This window comes from Chrysemys picta, chromosome 7 (assembly GCF_011386835.1).
Source record: "Chrysemys picta bellii isolate R12L10 chromosome 7, ASM1138683v2, whole genome shotgun sequence".
NCBI classification, from domain to species: Eukaryota; Metazoa; Chordata; order Testudines; family Emydidae; genus Chrysemys; species Chrysemys picta.
In genome coordinates, this window is record NC_088797.1 from 98,563,869 (window position 1) to 98,582,330 (window position 18,462).

The window sequence follows — 18,462 nt, forward strand, 5'->3', positions numbered from 1 at the left end:
AGTTTTTAAGTGAGGTGAAACTTGGGGTACACAAGGAAAATCAGATTCCTGAAAGGTGTACAGTAGTCTGGAAAGGTTGAGAGCCACTGATCTAAAATAACTTTCTATATATCAGTTATAAGGTCTGATATCTTACCAAACATCAGGGCTAGCAACTAACATTATATAAGAACCTCATCTCTCCAGTGAGATACAGCTTCAGATTTCTAGCCCGGGCAATTCATGGGGTATTGAAAGTTAAATCTCTTAGTTGTTCTGGACTGAACAGTGTCCGCTGTGGACTTTGGAACAGTATAATTGTAAATCTGTTTTTATATTATTTGTTTGGCAGGGGTGGGGGTCGTGGGGAAGGCATGTTCTTTTCATGGCTCTTGCTCACTGTTGAAAAGCTGGTTAAGATTTTGGAATGTTACAAGATAATCCAGCTGAGATGCATTAATGAGCAAAGTGCAACAGAAGAGGTCAAAGCTGCATAAGCAAATATTCCACACACAGTAGTTTTGGGGAATTCACATAGTTGCAAATGTAAAGAAACATTTTCCATGGGTACAATGTACATGTGTGATAAGATCTATTCTGTTTATACTGTGCTCATCACCATGGTATCTGAATGCCTGTAAATAAATTTATTTTAGCACAAAAGAGGATATTTGCATGTTTGTCTTAAATTATTTTCTCAGCTGATTTGTGCTTGGGGGTAATGCTACTTCACTTTTCTAGGACAAATAATCAACATTTTGGTTATTTTCAGAACAGCGACTACTGTGCAATGTAAGGCATAGTGAATATCTAAAGTTCTGTTATGTATACAGTGGGTGCTATTAGAATCCTAATATTTTTCAGGCAATTAAAAGTACAGTGTGAATGCCACAGTAGCATTATCTACTTCCAAAGGCAAAGTAAAGATTTTAATGATGACCACTGTATACTAATATAAAATATACACTCCTTGTTCCAAATGATTTGGTGTATTCAATACAACAAATAGGCAATAATAGAAAATTAGATTGTATTCTATGTAATATTCATCCTGAAAGACTGGATAAACATATTTATAAAACAGAGAGGCTAGAAAGGTAATCATGTTATAGACCTAGATAAGGGTGAGCTAATCAAATGTTGATAAATATTGACCATGTGTGTATGTTATGTTAAGTCTAGGTAAGAATTTTCATACGCAGCCATGCCTATCAACATGAACGCAATCTTCTCTAAGCAATCACAAGGAAAAAAATGTTATTTGGAGGATTCCACTCAATTTTAATTAGAGCCATTCCCTTACTGAATTAGATAATAGATTATTAAATATTACTAAGTACATACACATACATTTCCTCCCTCATTAGTGGCTTCTAGCCACTAGCAATGATCTCATCACTTTACCTATAGCGTTTCACTCCTTCAGAGCTTAGCTATAAATGTCAGCTTTTCTTGTGTTACTGCTCTGAAGAGCAATAAAAAGATGTTTATCTTCCACTATCCAGATTAGGAATTAAACCAATCTCTTAAATGAGCTGTGTTGATGACAATAGAAAGAAACACTAATTGTTAAATTACATTTTTTTAAAATCTTCATTCACTTTTCAATATATTTTTTTCCTAAAGAAAAAGTTACAGCCATTTCACTCCTACATACAGAGTTGGTTAAACAAAATGTATTTGCAAACTCCTCCTTATAAATGACTGAAAGAACCTATAGTGGCGTGGTCATGGCATATAAAGCTAAACAAATCAAATAAGACTCTACTTAAAAGAACACATAGAATCACAGAATTGTAGGACTGAAAGGGGACCACGAGAGGTCTTCTAGTCCCTTCCCTGCACTCTTGGCAGGACTGAGTATTATCTGTCATCCCGACAGGTGTTTGTCTAACTTGCTCTTAAAAATCTCCAATGATGGAGATTCCACAACCCTCCCTAGGCAATTTATTCCAGTGCTTAATCACCCTTTTTCCTAATGTCCAACCTAAACTGCCCTTGCTGCAATTTAAGCCCGTTGCTTCTTGTCCTATCCTCAGAGGTTAAAGAGAGAAATTTTCTCCCTCTTCTTTGTAACAACCTTTTATGTACTTGAAAACTGTTATCAGGTCCCCTCTCAGGCTTCTCTTCTCCAGACTAAACAAACCCATTTTTCCCCCACCTTCCCCCATAGGTCATGTTTTCTAGACTTCTAATAATTTTTGTTGCTCTTCTCTGGACTTTCTCCAATTTGTCGACATCTTTCCTGAAATGTGATTCATGAGAGGCTCCAGGAGCATTTATGCAATTTAGCTGGGTGTGGGGCTCCACATGCTAATGGCTGAGTGATCATAGTACCTGGAGAGGTTTTGCTGCTTGCCACTGACATAACATTGTGTCAGACAGCCCAGACTGGAGAGTTAAGGGAGCACAGCAGTCCCACAGATCCCGGGGATCCCATCACACACACTTTCCCTTTTTACCTAGAGAGGGAGCTAGAGAGTTTCTATACTTAGCATGTCTCCTAGTCCTGCATATACATCAACTTTTTCCTCAGATAATGTAAAGCAGGTAGAGCTAGTTGTTGGCTAAAGATTTTTTTTAATCTACCATCTGTACTTCTTTATTTAGATTTGTTTCTGAATTTGTATACACATATTCTCTGTAGATTGCACAGTGGTTACTTCCATTATTGTGATCAGACCCTGTTTTTGTATAAGGGGCTTTTAAGTAAGCCATGTTGGAATGTTAAGGGTTTATTTTAGCAGTAGGACAGTGCTAACATCACCCCAGAGCAGTTGCAAGACTTTTTTTTTTTTTAATATATATAGCCATGGGTCCTGTACTTTTGAAACTACCATTGTCGCTCCTATGGGAAAAAGGATGTGGATTATGAACTATTACACACACAGATAGGACTTAAGCACACTTCCAAAGGGGGACACAAGTGTGTGTTTTTTTTTTTAAATGTCAAGACAAAATAACTGATAGAACCCCAAGAAAAGCTTGAGAAACCTATTTAAAGGCCCCTCCATGCAACTCCCATGGAGATTAATAAATGGATACCTCTCTCAAATGTCTTTAGTGGAAGTTTTGTGGCTACTGAATTTAACATGCAAATCCAGACACTACAGGTTGTTATCTACACAAAGTTCATGTTTCCTACACGTAGAAGCCACAGAAATGGGAATTTTGCACAGCTCTTGCAAGAGGCCTAAAATGAATGAAATGTTTCAAATTCTTATTCTTCTAAGCACTGGTTTTGTGAGCACACAGAGAATTCTTTCCAGCATGCCTCTTTCCAAACTTTGCTAATGTGTAATGTGGTTTATTAGCAATGCAACTGGAACTTGAAGCCAGATGCCTTAACATTAAATTTTGACTGTACGAACAGGACAGGCAATTGGAAAAGTCATTAATGACATATTTTGGCGGCAGTTTTTGTATGTGGTTACAATTATAATGTGGGCAAATGCCATAGGTCTATACATATGAAATACTGATAAATATTTTAATAAACTCCTCGCAGCCAATTTGTAAGATTTGTTGGTGTTCTGCACTGTTTAACAACTGATTACAAAAGTCATTCTTTTCCCCCACATTGAAACTAATCAGTTACTAAGCTTATACTGATCTCTTACAGGTTCCTGTTTTGTATGTGTCTTTCTAGCTTCATTCTTATTTAGAGCAGATGGTGTCATTTAGGAGAAAACAGGATGGCTTCATTTTACTAGGGGAAAATCCCTATTGCTTAGTAACTTAGTATTTATCAATCTTTGATTATTACTTTTTTTGTAAAATTTGTATTGCAGACTTTGTGGATTTTTCATTTCAGCCATGCTAAACAGAAAGGTCTGATTAGCATAGAATATCAGGGTTGGAAGGGACCTCAGGAGGTCATCTAGTCCAACCCCCTGCTCAAAGCTAGACCAATCCCTAGAGAAACTTTTGCCTATGATCCCTAAATGGCCCTCCTCAAGGACTGAACTCAAAACCCTGGGTTTAGCAGGCCAATGCTCAAACCACTGAGCTATCCCTCCCCCCCCCATGAGTGACGTGTATGCTCAGGTAACTGTGGTCCACATTCAAATCTTAGGCTATGGGTTGGTCCCCATAGGGAAATTAACTGGCTTTATTATGTTGATATAATTATACTACTATAGTTATACTGGTCAGACTCCCCATCTGGACACTCTTATTCAGAACAACAGTGGCCTTTTTTGGCTAAGTTTATATTACTTTGTAGTTTGTAACTTTGTAATTAAAATCTACTTAGAAACTCTGTAGCTGTTCCCACAACAAATATTTTATCTCTGACCACAGGTTCTTTCTGGGAAACCTTTAGATGTTGCCTTAATTCCTTCTGAGAAGTCACCAGCTCTTGTTTTAGGCCTTATTTTAATTCCTTTTGGCCATCTTTGAGTTCTGTGAGCATCTCCATTATTTGTTTCATCATGGTCCAACATAAATGCCAGTTCATAATATATCTCATTGGAAACTCTATCCTACTGCTTACATCATTACCCTGTGATGTGGTGTACAAACCCTACACTTGTTAACCAGGGGTTAATGGGAGTCTGAGACCAATTAGGCCACTGAGTTATATTTGGAGGGATTGTAGGCATAATTTTGTGATTAAAAACAGCTAACAAGGATCTGAACATTCATAAAGGAAGGAACAAGGCAGGGAGCAGACCCAGGAAAGTCTGGGACTTCTCTCGTGAGCTAAAAGCAGAGCGAAACATGGTCCGAAGGAATGTTTGGGACCAAAGTTTGAGGGGAAGCTCCTGCAGGAACTATGGGAAGCAGGTTAGGTTCTCCTGGGAGGTGTCACTGTGTCTCAGTGGGTCACATCTGAGGATGCCAATTCAGGACAAACAGCTGAGAAATAGGGCAAACTCACCACAAACTGGTGGTTATTCTATCAGATTACTTTTGTTACTGGTTTGGTGTAAACTTCTCTCACCACACTTGTTAATAAGAAGCCAAAGATGCAGTCTCCTTAGGCATTCCAGCCGTTGTCTCACCACCCTCTGACCCTCTGCCATGCAGCACTGGCTTGTTGAGAGTTGTCTGAGTCTTCCAGAAGACAGTCCTGCATATTACACTGCAGTGGTCTCTACAGGCCCATCTGCAAGACAGTTACACTAATGATACCTGCACTGTTTCTGGGAGCTCTGCTAAGTATTTGATTAGACTGGGGATTCTTGGCTTGGGATATACCACTTCATTCTCTCAATTTATTCTGATGCCATGTAACCACAATATTACTTTTTCTGGATGCCTAAACTAGTACCTTGTCAGCTAAATATGTATGTCTTTTATGCTCACGTTGCTATCCTTACAAGCCATGTTAATTACATCTTTTTGACTCCCCCCTTTGGGTTCTCAAAATGTGCCATCTAGTGGAAACTCAGTCTCTTTAAAGGGACACTGTCAACTTAATATTTTGACTCATTTTAAAAAGATAGATTTCCCGAAAGAACAACTTCATATTAAACAATAATGTTAAGGCACTTTCTGCTTTCCTGTTTAGAAGTATTTTCTGTGTGGGCCTGAGAGGAACAAAACCAAATATGCTCAGGCCCCGTCCCCTTCTTTCAGTGCACACTCCTATTTGCTACTGGTTCATTTTTAGCTTCTGTCTCCGCTCTGCTGCTGCAGGAACTGGTATGTAGAGCCTACAGAAGGGTGTACACTGTCAACGAAATGGGACACCTGACTTCTACTAAGTGCTATGAAATATACAAAGTAAACAAACTGAGAAGATTTCTTTGTTAGTCATTTTGTGGTTACTTGAAAAAATACTGGGTACAACATTTAAAAATGAAAATGTAATTTTAATGTTGATCGAATCACTTACATTTAGTTCTGTTGTCACACATCCACCTATAAAAACCCCATACTGGTCCTGCAATTTGATAATTTCCTAATGCAAACATACCATTATTACCTAGAAGTTGGAGAGTGTTCTACAAGGTAACTGATTTCCTGTCAAAATAAATTGGGATCTGGATTCCTGAGCATTTGCTTTATCCGCTCATCCAGCAGATGGGTGGCATAGCCATTTCGTAACTGTCATCATCCAAATGTAAATATTTAGCAAATTCTTCCACATCATTTCAGTTTTTCTTCATTAGTCAAAAAGCATGAAATGTAACTTCCTTAAATGCTTCTGAAAAAATCACCATTAGCTGCCAAGACAGGCTACTACATTCTGGCTGCTTTATGTCTCTTGTGATGAAAATGAACCATAAACCTGGCTTAACTGCCCATTTTAGATGAATTTGTGTTGCCAGAACAGCACAAAGCAACCAGAATGTATCAGGTAATCTCACCCACTATTCCTCATAGGAAAGAAAGTGATTGGCAGAAACGGGAAGCTGTCTTTCTCAAACTGCCCTATGGTTGGGTAAGAATTTTGTGGAATATTATTTGCTGACCTCCCAAAGAAGTTGCCCAATGGGACTGAAAACTTCCACATCAGTTCCTCAAATAACCTATCAGACAACATAACTCACTGTGACATGCCCTTGCTTTCCATCATTTGTTATTTAAGATACCAAATATTGCATAGACAATCAAAATAAATGGAAAATGAAAAAATATCTTTAGTCTCTGAAAAGACTTGCCTTATTGGTTTCCTGTATTCCTCTGTCTCTTCAAGCACAAAGAAAAATCGGACCATTAGAAATATATAGCCTTGTATTGGAAGAAGCTTAGATTGATATAGGATGTCTGAAATGATATTATAGGAACTCACAGGGAAGATTTCTGAAATGGGTAGAAGCTGGAGTGTGACCATAGAATAGTGATGAAAGTTTCTGGCTGAGGTTTCAAAAGTGACTAGTGATTTTGAACAATTCTGTTTTTGGGTGCCCAACCTGAGACATTTTAATGTAGCCTGATTTTCAGAAAGGGATGAGCATCCAAGTGCCAAAAATAGAGGTGCCCCAAATCAAAAGTCACTCTTAGCATCTTCCTTTAATAGGTTCTGAGTTGGTGCATTCATATGACTAATGTTTTGTACTGTTAACCAGGCAAGAATGTCTGGGTAAAGCAATAAGCAGGAGTCGGTTCAAAACTGGAAATACTGAGAATGTGTGGGACTTTTCCACTGTGGAGTTCAGTTCTCAGAAAGTTAAAGTTGGAATCTGTGACAACATGACCTTTAAAATTCCCGCCACTCCTCACAGTCCCTTGCACATTCCCTGTAAATTTGACACCTCTATAAAACTTGAAGGACTTTTTAAAATATTTTAATTTCCAACATGATCTAAAAAAGTATCTGTTAGCTTTAAGAACAAAGGATTCAGCTTCAAAGAATATTTCTTTAATCCATATTTAATGTAATTATGAATGATTTGACAGTTAGAATTTGCTTGGATTATTTTGTGTCAGATTTCAAGGACTGGAATACAGGCAAGCACGTCCCATAATTCACAGCCACTGCATAAGAATAAACAAAGTTAATGTTTAAACCATTTCTGGTAGCAATATTTAGAATAATAGCAGAAGTTTGTTGCTGTCACAGTAAAAATTAAGGTCCCAGTCCTTCAATGGATATTTCAGCATTGTCTCAGGATTTGTTGTTACTGGATGGCATTGCAAGATTAGGGCATTAGACACCGCACTAAATAGCTACTTGGGATATTTGCAAATATCTAGCAGGAAAATAAATCAAAATAACCTGATACAATTTCAATTTCTAATTAAAATTTTATGGGCTTTTGGTGCTAATAATGCTTGAGTTGTATGTTAACCTACTATTTTCTTGATAATCTTAAGAATTAGGTTAATTTTCTGCCATCAGTTTATTACTGTATTCTTGAATGGCACAGTTAAATGGTATGTAAGTTGATGATATTGTAGATTTCAGCACGTAACCTATCTTTTGTTTCTGCCTTTTGGAGAAGAAGAAAGATAAATATGCAGTTTACTCTTGTACACATTCCTTATGCTTTGTTGAAATATGAATATGTATTGCCCTTTCTCCCTCTTATTTAATTGAAGATGATTGATGGTAGCAAATGCATTCAGCTATAAAATGTTTTCCTTTTAACCCAGGCCTTAAAATCACTTTAAAAATCATTCTCCATGCTTCAGTTATAGTATAGTACAACAACCTGTTTCCTTTTTTTCCTGATTAGGTTTCCCCAGTCGTTTCCCTCTTTCTGAACTGATCATGAGAGTGCATGTTACAGCTTTCAGAGCTGGGTTCATGTTTGGCTGGAAACAGTAAAAATCTCACTTAATGGATAATGATATTCCAAGGTGACCTGAAAAACCTTTAAAATAGATAAACAAAGATGCCAATCCTCAACGGAATACAGGTGTAGATTTAAACACTGCGCCATTTACATCCTTAGCCAGTGTAAATCTGTGTAGCGCCAAAGAGGATCGGGATCATAATTTCCTCTACCTCCAACATTTGCTATGCTGATAGTCCAGAGAGCTATGCTACAGTTGACCTTAGTATCTCCTACTGAACATCAGGAATGCAGCACTCTGCTCTGTTAGGTATTACTCATGTTGGCCATTGCTACAGAAGAAACACTGACATTGCAGCCTGACAGATTTAATAAACCATTCAGTTAATGGCTAACAATTGTGCAAGATTGTCATGTCTTATTTTCCACTTATGTTGTCTATTTTTAACCAACCTTTTTTAACCAACCCCTTCCCTTTGTCTTTACTCTGACAACTAATGTGCAAGGGTAAGTTAAGGAATCTATTAAAAAGGTTAAAATTTGAAACAAGTTACCCTCAAAGACTGGAACCACCAATGGGATAAGCCACCAGCAGGAGAGTCATGCATGGTGGTTGTGGTGGGGAGTGAAGAGAAGGCAATGACTGGGCAGCATGCCCAAGAGAAAAAGAGCACCGAGTGGCTGGGCAGCATTTCCAGAGATGCACGTGTAAGTTGGAGGAGGCAGAGAGAGGACCAAGCCATGGGGAAGCATGTGCAGAGAGGGGATCTAGGTGGCAGTGAAATGTGCATGGGAGCCGCAGATGTAAAGATGCAGTGAAATGAACAGACTTTCTTCCAGCGGAATGTCATCCATCACATTATGAAGCAAAAGATAAATAAATGCTTTTTTAATGATATTTTTCCATGTGCGCAATTGCTGCAGTTGCCACTGGGAAACTGTGCAATTGCAAAAGGGAGGACAGATGAGTCCATCAGACAATCTCTATTAAGATATGATCAATGTTATAGGAAAAGCCTGAATACCCCTGAAATGTAGCAAAGAAGATTTTTTGAGATTACCTTATGCACTATAACCTTTTGATCAAGAAAAGCACTAGTAAATAATATGGGCTGAAAAATGTGGTTTGCAACATTGTAAGTACTTGACAAGGTAGTCTGAGAAAACAGTTCACTAGTAAAAACTGGAGATAGTGTGATAACTAACAGGTCACAATAGCCCACAGTTATCTTTAGCCCTTCTTTGCTGGCTTCTGGTGCAGCCTTCATTCAGTGGTAAAATTGATACATGGTGGTATTTGATACATGGGGGAGCACTGGGAGAGTTTTTGTCTAATGTATCAGGGGTATTCAGTCACAGCTGAGTGGTTAACATGCCTCTTGTTCTTTTGTTAAGATAGTACCCTCCCTATAATTGTTTTCTCAAGCTCAGGTGGGGCACTCAGGATCTAGATTCTATTTCCAGTACTGAACACTCAGAACTAAATGTTCAGGTCCAGCTGAACTGTGCTTGACACGTAAGCTGGGAGTGTGGGTATGTTTCTCAACTCCATAGCCCTGCCCCAAGTTATAGCTGCCTCAGGGCCACAGTAATTTACATCCCAGCCATTTACAATGGCTCCAAAACCATTCTAGCTGCGGGGGATCACTGAGGAACACACTCTATTGGGAACTGGGAGGAGGGGGCAGGATGTAAAGCAAGAATGGTTCTATGCCACCTTGAGATTCCACTTACGCAAAGGGAATCATCAGAGCTGAATTCACTAGCTTTCCAGCTGCTCTGTCCTGACAAAGAAGCACAAAGGAGCCATAATGGGGCCAAGGATCTATCCTTTAAAATTTACTTTTCAAAAAGTAAATGCAGGTGTATAATTAAAGTAGTCAATAGCCCAAACAATTTAAGTTCTAAATATCCCATCCAAAACTGCCTTGAAAGAGAAACATATGATAATATTTAATGTGAAACATGTTCAGAATCAATATAACCTCTGTTAGTTTCAGATTTTCCAGCCTATCTCTAGTAAATATCTACTTTATTGTGACAATAGTAGCACCTTAAATCAACTTACTTTAGAATGCAGTTATTAAACTCAACTCACAATTCTGAGATCCCTACTTCTTTTTCAACCCCTCCCTTGAAAATCAACATTACATTAGAAAACAGCACCAGGCTGAACTGAAAAGCAGAGCATAATGCAGCAAATACTGAGCCATTAAATACCAATGGGAGAGAAAATATAATACACCCTGTGCAATTCAGCTGTTGCTAAATGCTGTTCTGAACATTAGCACCAAATTAGTATCATTTGGATGTGACATGCATGTGGAATAACAATAACAAATATAATGCCAGTGGTAATAAAGAAAAGTAAACTGCACAGTGTTCTTTCATTCTAATATACCATATGTTGAGGTATTACAATTTCACAGAAGTGTAAGGGCAGAGTTATTTCTAAATTTCTTAAAAATCCATTTAATATTGTTTCCTATAAAGTGCAGTCTGAAATATAGTATGTGTTTGTAGAATAGAAATGAGTATAAAAATGATTCTTATTACTACTTAAAACCAAGATGAGTGAAAAATGTTCAAAGAAGTAAACATATCTGCTGAATCTGAATGTCAATTATACTACTAAAGTCCCTGTCTGAAACCAGAAAAATTTGATTTAAGGGTTTGTGGCCACTTTATAGCATGTGTGACAGACCCAGACCAGTGGGGTACAGGAGTCTGGTAGAGGGCAAATATACTGGTCACTGGATGAGTAGTTTTCTGTTCCCTGAGTGACCAGAGCAGGGGCTGCACTAGAGTAATCAGGAACCTGCTAGAACCAGTGAAGGCAGGCAGGCTAATTAGGACACCTGGAGCCAAGTAAGAAGAAGCTGCTAGAATCAATTAAGGCAGGCTGAGGAGCTTGAAGTAGTTTAAACATTCATTAAGGCTTCACAATCCCGCGTGTGTGGTAGGTAATATCCCTATTTTACAGACTGATAAATTGAGACTCAAAGGTTAAGGGACTTGCCAAAGCTCACAAAGGAACACAGTGACAGATCCAGGATGTAAGAATTCTGATTACTCGTCACATGTACTAACCACTAGATCAATAGCTGTTGTCACTATTAACAAGCTACTGTAAGCTATTGTACTTCAGTTTTTACAGTATTGGCATAATTCATTCTGTTTCAAGCATAATTTATTATGGGTTTCCTGTCATGTTGACAGTGCTGTGGAACAATTCAATTAAAGAGCACATGAAAGCACTAAGAATCTTCTGTCAGGTGTGAGATCTGCCACTCTTTTGTTGTATAACAACATTAGAAATGCATGTTGCTAGTGGTACTCCACAGGACATTTCACATATTGCCATGTTTTCTACAATGCAGAATAAGGTAATCTTAAAACAGGGCAACTATTAAAAGATTTAAAGAAAATACATAATGTGCACCGCATACTAGCAGATGGCACCTTTGAGACTAACAGAAGTATTGGGAGCATAAGCTTTCGTGGGTAAGAACCTCACTTCTTCAGATGCAAGAAGTGAGGTTCTTACCCACGAAAGCTTATGCTCCCAATACTTCTGTTAGTCTCAAAGGTGCCACAGGCCCCTCTGTTGCTTTTTACAGATTCTGACTAACACGGCTACCCCTCTGATACTTGATACTAGCAGATGTTCACTGTCACTCATTTCACTTTTGTTTTACTTTCGCTCATGGATGATCTTACAGAACTCACCCATGGTTCCTTTTTCTTTTTGTCACTTGTCCTATTAATTTACCATTAAGTTCTGAAAAGATTTCTCATGTCCCGTTCCACCAACACTATGCAATGTGCATGTTTCTTTTTCTTGCTATGGATAAAATTCATTCAGCTGCAAAGAACCAACACAAGGCTTATGCATCACTTAGATTCCACCCAACACTGTCACTCATCAAGCAACAAAGACTGCAAACGGAACTCCTTTTACAATTTTGCTGATAATGCATGAGCTGGCCAAGACTCAGTCTCCCTTTCCCATAGCTGTATTAGCTCTGCAGTGCTAATAGAAACTGGTAATAACTTCTTGATCTTGCAGGGAGATCTTTTATGTCCAGATGGAGTTAGTTCCAATCCCATTGGAGTCAGTGGCACTCTACAGGGGGCAGGGTCCACTTACGCAGATAACATTACAGGATCAGAGCCTTAGCAGGAGAGTGAGCAGCTATCACACCTAAGATACTGAGGAACAGGTTTTTAAGATAGGGCCATATAGACACAATTTCTTTGCGGAGTAGAAATATATTTTAAATATATATTTTTAGCAGCTTTCTCCCCATTTTCCACAAAAGGGCCTCATTTCTGTGTTTCAAGGAGCCAGCATGGGGTTTGGAGGCCTCTACCTCAATAACTGCTGGGATGGAAGCAGCAGTACCTCTAGTGCTTCTCTTCCCCTCCTGCTTACCTTCTTTCAGAGGTCTGACCACACCCTGATGGGAAAATAGTTCATCAGAGGTAAAATCAGCCCCTAGAATTCTGTAGCAGGGGGATAAGTTTGCATTAATTCTATCAGATGTTTAAAAATCCCTATAGAAAATGTCTTACAGAATTTAAAGGAAAGTGATTCTTTCCATAAGTGGCCTCTCTTCCAACAGCCAGATGCTTGGATGGGTATCTAGGAATTTGTTGCACCTATGCTAGGACGTGTAGCAGGGCTGAGTTTTGCTTGTTCACAGTAGCAAGCCTTGAAAATGTCTCAAAGGTCAGGATCAGAACAAATGACTAACATGCCATTAGTCATGAAATAGACCCTGCAGTTGTGAATACAAGTTTCACATAGACACATCTTGTGAAAGATTTTCTAACAGAAAATATTTTAATTACTTACCAAAAATTTAGCTCCATTAATGTCCAATTTTTCCACTACTGCTGCAGATTCAGGCATTCGAATCTGGGGACGGGGGGGAGAGGATTACAAAAAGAAATTGAAAACTATACATGATAGTCTAAATCATAGATAAGTTTATAGATAGAAATATTTTATGTTGAAATTGAACTGCATGTGGTAGTTGCAGGAGTCTGTGCATATTTCATTTGAAGTGGATAACGAGGTAAATAATATTGCAGTGTGTGACTGACAGGCATTCCTAGAGAATGGGGCTCAGAAAACATCAACTTTCAAAATCACACTTAGAGAACAGATACTTATATTATTCTTAATATATCTAAGTGGATCAGTTGTAAAGGAAAATGAAACAAACCTATTCTTTAATCCCACTTCCACTATTATGGCAGAGGTTCTGCAAGGCTGGTGAGACTAGGGCTTTACACTAGTCCTGTGCAGGGTTCTAACCTGCCACTCCCAAGAAGCTCTGTTCCTTGACAAAAGGAAGTTAAGTGTTTGCTCAGGCTGGAGAGTTAAGGGAGCACAGCAGTCCCACAGTTCCAGGTTGTACTTGGGGATCCCATCACAGAGACTCAATAGGTTTTGAATACAAAGGGTGGCAAGGAATAGACCTGGTTTGGTAAACGCCCTAAGAGTGTTTCTGGCTGAGGAGCTTCGGCATGGCTTTTTAAAAGAACTGTCTTGTTGTGTACACAACCGAGGGCTTAGGAACTTCAGGAGAAAAACTGCAGAACCCTTTTTTTCCATTAAAAATATACAGCACTTTAAGTGAATTCAAGTAGTTTAGTTTAACCATCAAATCTGTCTTAAGCTCCATTAACAGTGTGAATTTAAAATGAGGGTCACATAAATTCATTTCATTTGCTTAGAGGTGAGCCATTGAACTCAGGAAAATTACATGTTTAACAGTCTCAATGTTCAGAAAAGACAAATTTTGGCTTCCAGTAGATGTCAGAACTGCCTGCAGTTATAGAGTCAATGGGAATTGAAGGCACACAGCAGTCTGCAGTATGTGCTCTGCACATTCCAGGCTAGCACCCTTAATGGTTTAAGCATTTGACAGTGCTAAGAAGATAAACTTGAAATTTGAAAAACATATTTGTATGGCAGGGATTGTAAACTCTAGGGTACATTTGTCAAGTGTTTATTCAGTGTTTGCTGATTGTTCTTTACAGTGTAGCTGTAACCATTTTGTTTGAAAGATTAACCGGAAAAAAAAGTGTAGTACAGAAACAAAGCTGTAAAATGATACTGGATTTTCTGGGCTGATGCTTTTTTTTCTATAGCACTTTTCTCTTCAGTCTAAGTAAACTATATTTTTCTTTGTTTTTTCTTAAAGTATTTATGTTGGAAAACCTTGATGAAGAAAGGAAATACAAATCTGGTTGTTTTTTAACGTTAGGGTTGCTGACCCATTTAGCCAGATCAGTGTCTAAACCAGTATTTCTAATGAGATTTAGTAAACTGCTCTCATGTTCTAAATAATTAGTTCTTTCTAAAACAGAACAAGATTGTGACTTCACAAGCTCCTGGAATAAAGGACAGTGTGTAGCACGCTGTTGCTGGAGTATGCCAGGAACCTCCATCTTTCCAAGGTGAAATAATTTGCCATTGATATAGCTGTGGTGGGATGAAGAGAGTGTGTGTGGAGTGAAGGTACCATCTACTCTGCCTCCCTGCCTGCCTAAGAGCATAAGAACAGCTGTACTGGGTCAGACCAATGGTCCAACTAGATCAGTATCCTTTCGACAGTGGCCAATGCCAGGTGCTTCAGAGGGAATGAACAGAACAGGTCATCATGTGATCCATCCCTATTGTCCATTCCCAGCTTCTGGCACACAGAGGCTAGGGACACTCAGATGATGGTGTTGCATCCCTGCCCATCCTGGCTAATAGCCATTGATGGACCTAGTCTCCATGAACTTATCTAGTTCTTTTTTGTTATATCTGTTATAGTTCTGGCTTTCACAACATCTTCTGGAAAAGAGTCCACAGATTGATTGTGCATTGTGTGAAAAAGTACTTCCTTTTGTTTTAAACCTACTGCCTATTAATTTCATTTGGTGACCCCTAGTTCTTGTGCTACATGAAGGAGTAAATAACATTTCCTTATTCACTTTCTCCACACCAGTCAAGATTGTATAGACCTTTATCATATGCCCCCTTCGTTGTCTCTTTTCCAAGCTGAAAAATCCCAGCCTTTTTACTCTCTCCTCATACAGAAGCTGTTCCATACCCGTGATCATTTTTGTTGCTCTTCTCTGTACCTTTTCCAATTCCAGTATATCTTTTTTGAGATGGGGCAACCAGATCTGCACTCAGTATTCAAGATGTGGACGTATCATGGATTTATATGGAGGCATTATATTTTTTCTCTTATCTATCCCTTTCCTAATGTTTCCTAACATTGTTAATTTTTTTGACGACCATACTGTCTACTCCCCACCCATCTGAGTAGGAGTACTGACCCTGCAGGCTCTTCCCTCCTCTTTCCCTCCCCCATGCTGTGAATCATGGGGTCTGTGGCCAGTAATGGGGAATAACTGGGGGTTCTCCTGTGCCCTCTTACTTTTCTGTGAAATGTGTAAGGCAAGCAGCCATCTTGCCCTTTGTGTTATATGATGAACACCAAACCTTTCACTACATTTCCAGTATAATAATACCACCACTTAAAATTGAGGAAGAATATGTGGACTCATTTGTAAATGGCAAGGAAAGGAGAGGGAAGAAAAAACTTGAGCAGAGGAATGTAACATTTCTGTGTTGTCTAAATATACAGTACATGCAAGAGAATAGGAGAACTATTACATGCACATAGATAGAGTTTTTACTTTATGGGCTTCACTCAGTCATGGGGGAGAAAGCAAAATCAATAGGGCTAATTATTTTTATTACAATATTGGTTTTAATGCCTTACAACATTCTGCACGACAAACTAATAGCCTCTGCACATATCACACACAAAGTCTATATTAAAAGAACATTACTAAGGTAGAAGGGCTGAGCACCAAAATGTTAGGAAATACCAGAATTAAGGTTGCCAATGCCAACCTTGTGTGTATGCATTATAATGCAGTCTTTATTGCATGATCACATACCATTTTTTTCCATAGGACCCCTGCCTCATTCGGTCCACAAGATGGATAGTTCTCACTTAATAAGCAGATATTCAATGTTCTCTTTTCTCCTCATTGATCAATTTCTGGCCCTAGGTCTTCTAATACAGAATTAAAACGCTACCCTGAAGACAGAATTATTAATATCCTCACGGGCTTTTCTGTGATGCTCACTACTCTGAGTGCTTCACAAGCATTAATGAATTTATTTTCACAACACCCCTGTGAGGGGATGGAGTGTTGGTATTTCTATTTTGCATAGCGGGGGACTGAGGCACAAAAAGGTTAATCTCAAAAGTGTCCACTAATTCTGGATGCCCAAACTGAGCATCCAATGGAGCCTAGGGATCTGATTTCTTTCAGAGAATTTAGCATTATATAGCACTTCATATTCAAAAAGCACAGCTCCCATTGACTGCAATTGCAGCTGTGAGTGCTTGGCACTTCTGTAAATCAGACCCCAGGATTTCAAGTCAGGCACCCAGACAATATGGAATACACTAGTGAAAAGATGGTTTAAGTGAGTTACCCAGCATCACAGAGTAACTCTAGCAGAGGCAGGGATAGAATCAAATTCTCCAGGGCAGCATTAAACTGCTTTAACCATGAGACCTTTCTCTTCCTAAACTTGCCAACTTCTGCAATAAATGAAGCAGGAGCTTTACAGTTTTTTACTACACAAGCTGGATTCATCCCCAAAGCACCAGAGCAGGTCCATTCTGTTAATTGAATGAGGCAGGGGTCCTGTGGGAAAATAGTATGTGGTCATGTACTTCCTGTATGCACAGGAATCTGAATTAAGGTGCCACTGGCAACCTGAAGTGCTTGACTTTGCGACCATAAAAATGTTCTTTTAACATAGTTTTTGTGTGTAACTGCCTAGACCTTAAAAAAAGCAAACTGAAACAACAAAGCTTCGATCATGTATTATCATATTGACACCCACATCAGCAGGGTTGGAACCAGATCCACCACATAGCTAACGTAAAGTATTTTACAACCAAACTAAGGAGGATCTGTATGTGTCAAGAGAATATATTGGAAATACTTTATCAGAGACAGAAAGGAGAAATCCCTCTGACTGAATTAAAAATAGTAGATTACTTCTTTTAAATCTTTCAGCTAATTAAAATGGAGTAGTGCAAATCGATTTAGATTACAGGAAGGCTTTGATATAGCACCACACAGGATATCTAGAAATCAATGGGAAGTGATCAGGAGTTGAGCTACTTATCATATTGGAATGTTGGGTACTGGGCAGTGACTAGTAGAATGCCAAAAAATGAGTATTAGAACTACTTTTGCTTAGTTTATATGTCAACTTGCAACTATATAAAGTCATGATGTGAACATTGCCATTCAGCACCTTGATTGGAGCCACAAGGCACCAGCCAGCTTTTGAATAAAAGAAGGATCATCCTCCACTGGATGCTCCACTGCCCAATGGTCCATTGGCCAGCCAGAGAGATGTCAATCAGTTGGCTCTTGCATCCCAAGTATAGGGATTGTGGTTTTTAGGTTGCTTTAGGTTTGATCTGTTTTAAGGGTCAGGGAGAAATTTTTCCCCTTTGGGACAGTGTTCCCTCTAATTTTCCCCACACATGTGCAGAATTAACTTGTTATGTGCACCAATCTGGAGGTGATGTGTGACACTGTTGTGGCCTGCTGCTTAAAATCCATCCCTTTGTCTGTCGTCATTGGCTTGCATGTCCTGATCAATAAAGTGGGTATGTAAGTGTGTGTAAATTGGTTAGCCCTACTTTCCTGGTCTTTCAGGCCCTGCAAACTAGGGCTGTTGATTAATTGCAGTTAGCTCACATGATTAACTCAAAAAAATTAATCATGATTAAAAAATTAATTGTGATTAATTGCAGTTTTAATTGTACTGTTAAAGAATAGAATACCTATTGAAATTTATTAAATATTTTGGATGTTTTTCTACATTTTCAAATATATTGATTTCAATTACAACACAGAATACAAAGTATACACTGCTCACTTCATATTATTTTTATTGCAAATATTTGCACTGTAAAATGATAAACAAAAAAACCCCCAGTATTTTTCAGTTCACTTCATGCAAGTACTGTAGTGCAATCTCTTTATCGTGAAAGTGCAATTTACAAATGTAGATTATTTTTGTTACATAACTGCACTCAAAAACAAAACAACGCAAAGCTTTATAGCCTACAAGTCCACTCAGTCCTACTTCTCATTCTGCCAATTGCTAAGACAAACAAGTTTGTTCACATTTATGGGAGATAATGCTGCCCTCTTCTTATTTGCAATGTCACCAGAAAGT

The 18,462-nt window shown here is 38.6% G+C and overlaps 1 protein-coding gene across 17 annotated transcripts in view; it reads right to left on the reverse strand.

Moving 5' to 3' along the window:
- BLNK (B cell linker) overlaps nucleotides 1–18,462 on the reverse strand; it is a 139,303-nt gene that overhangs the window by 115,658 nt on the left and 5,183 nt on the right. For 10 of the 17 annotated variants that reach the window (XM_024101216.3, XM_024101214.3, XM_024101215.3 and 7 more), the window contains one exon: nucleotides 13,027–13,089. The exons of 5 other annotated variants lie outside the window; for them this stretch is intronic. In XM_024101216.3, the coding sequence (XP_023956984.2) occupies nucleotides 13,027–13,089 (63 nt within the window). Of the gene's footprint in view, nucleotides 1–9,902; nucleotides 9,953–13,026; nucleotides 13,090–18,462 lie in introns of those variants that run through there. 2 more of the 17 variants (XM_065552105.1, XM_065552108.1) reach the window with 2 other exon arrangements.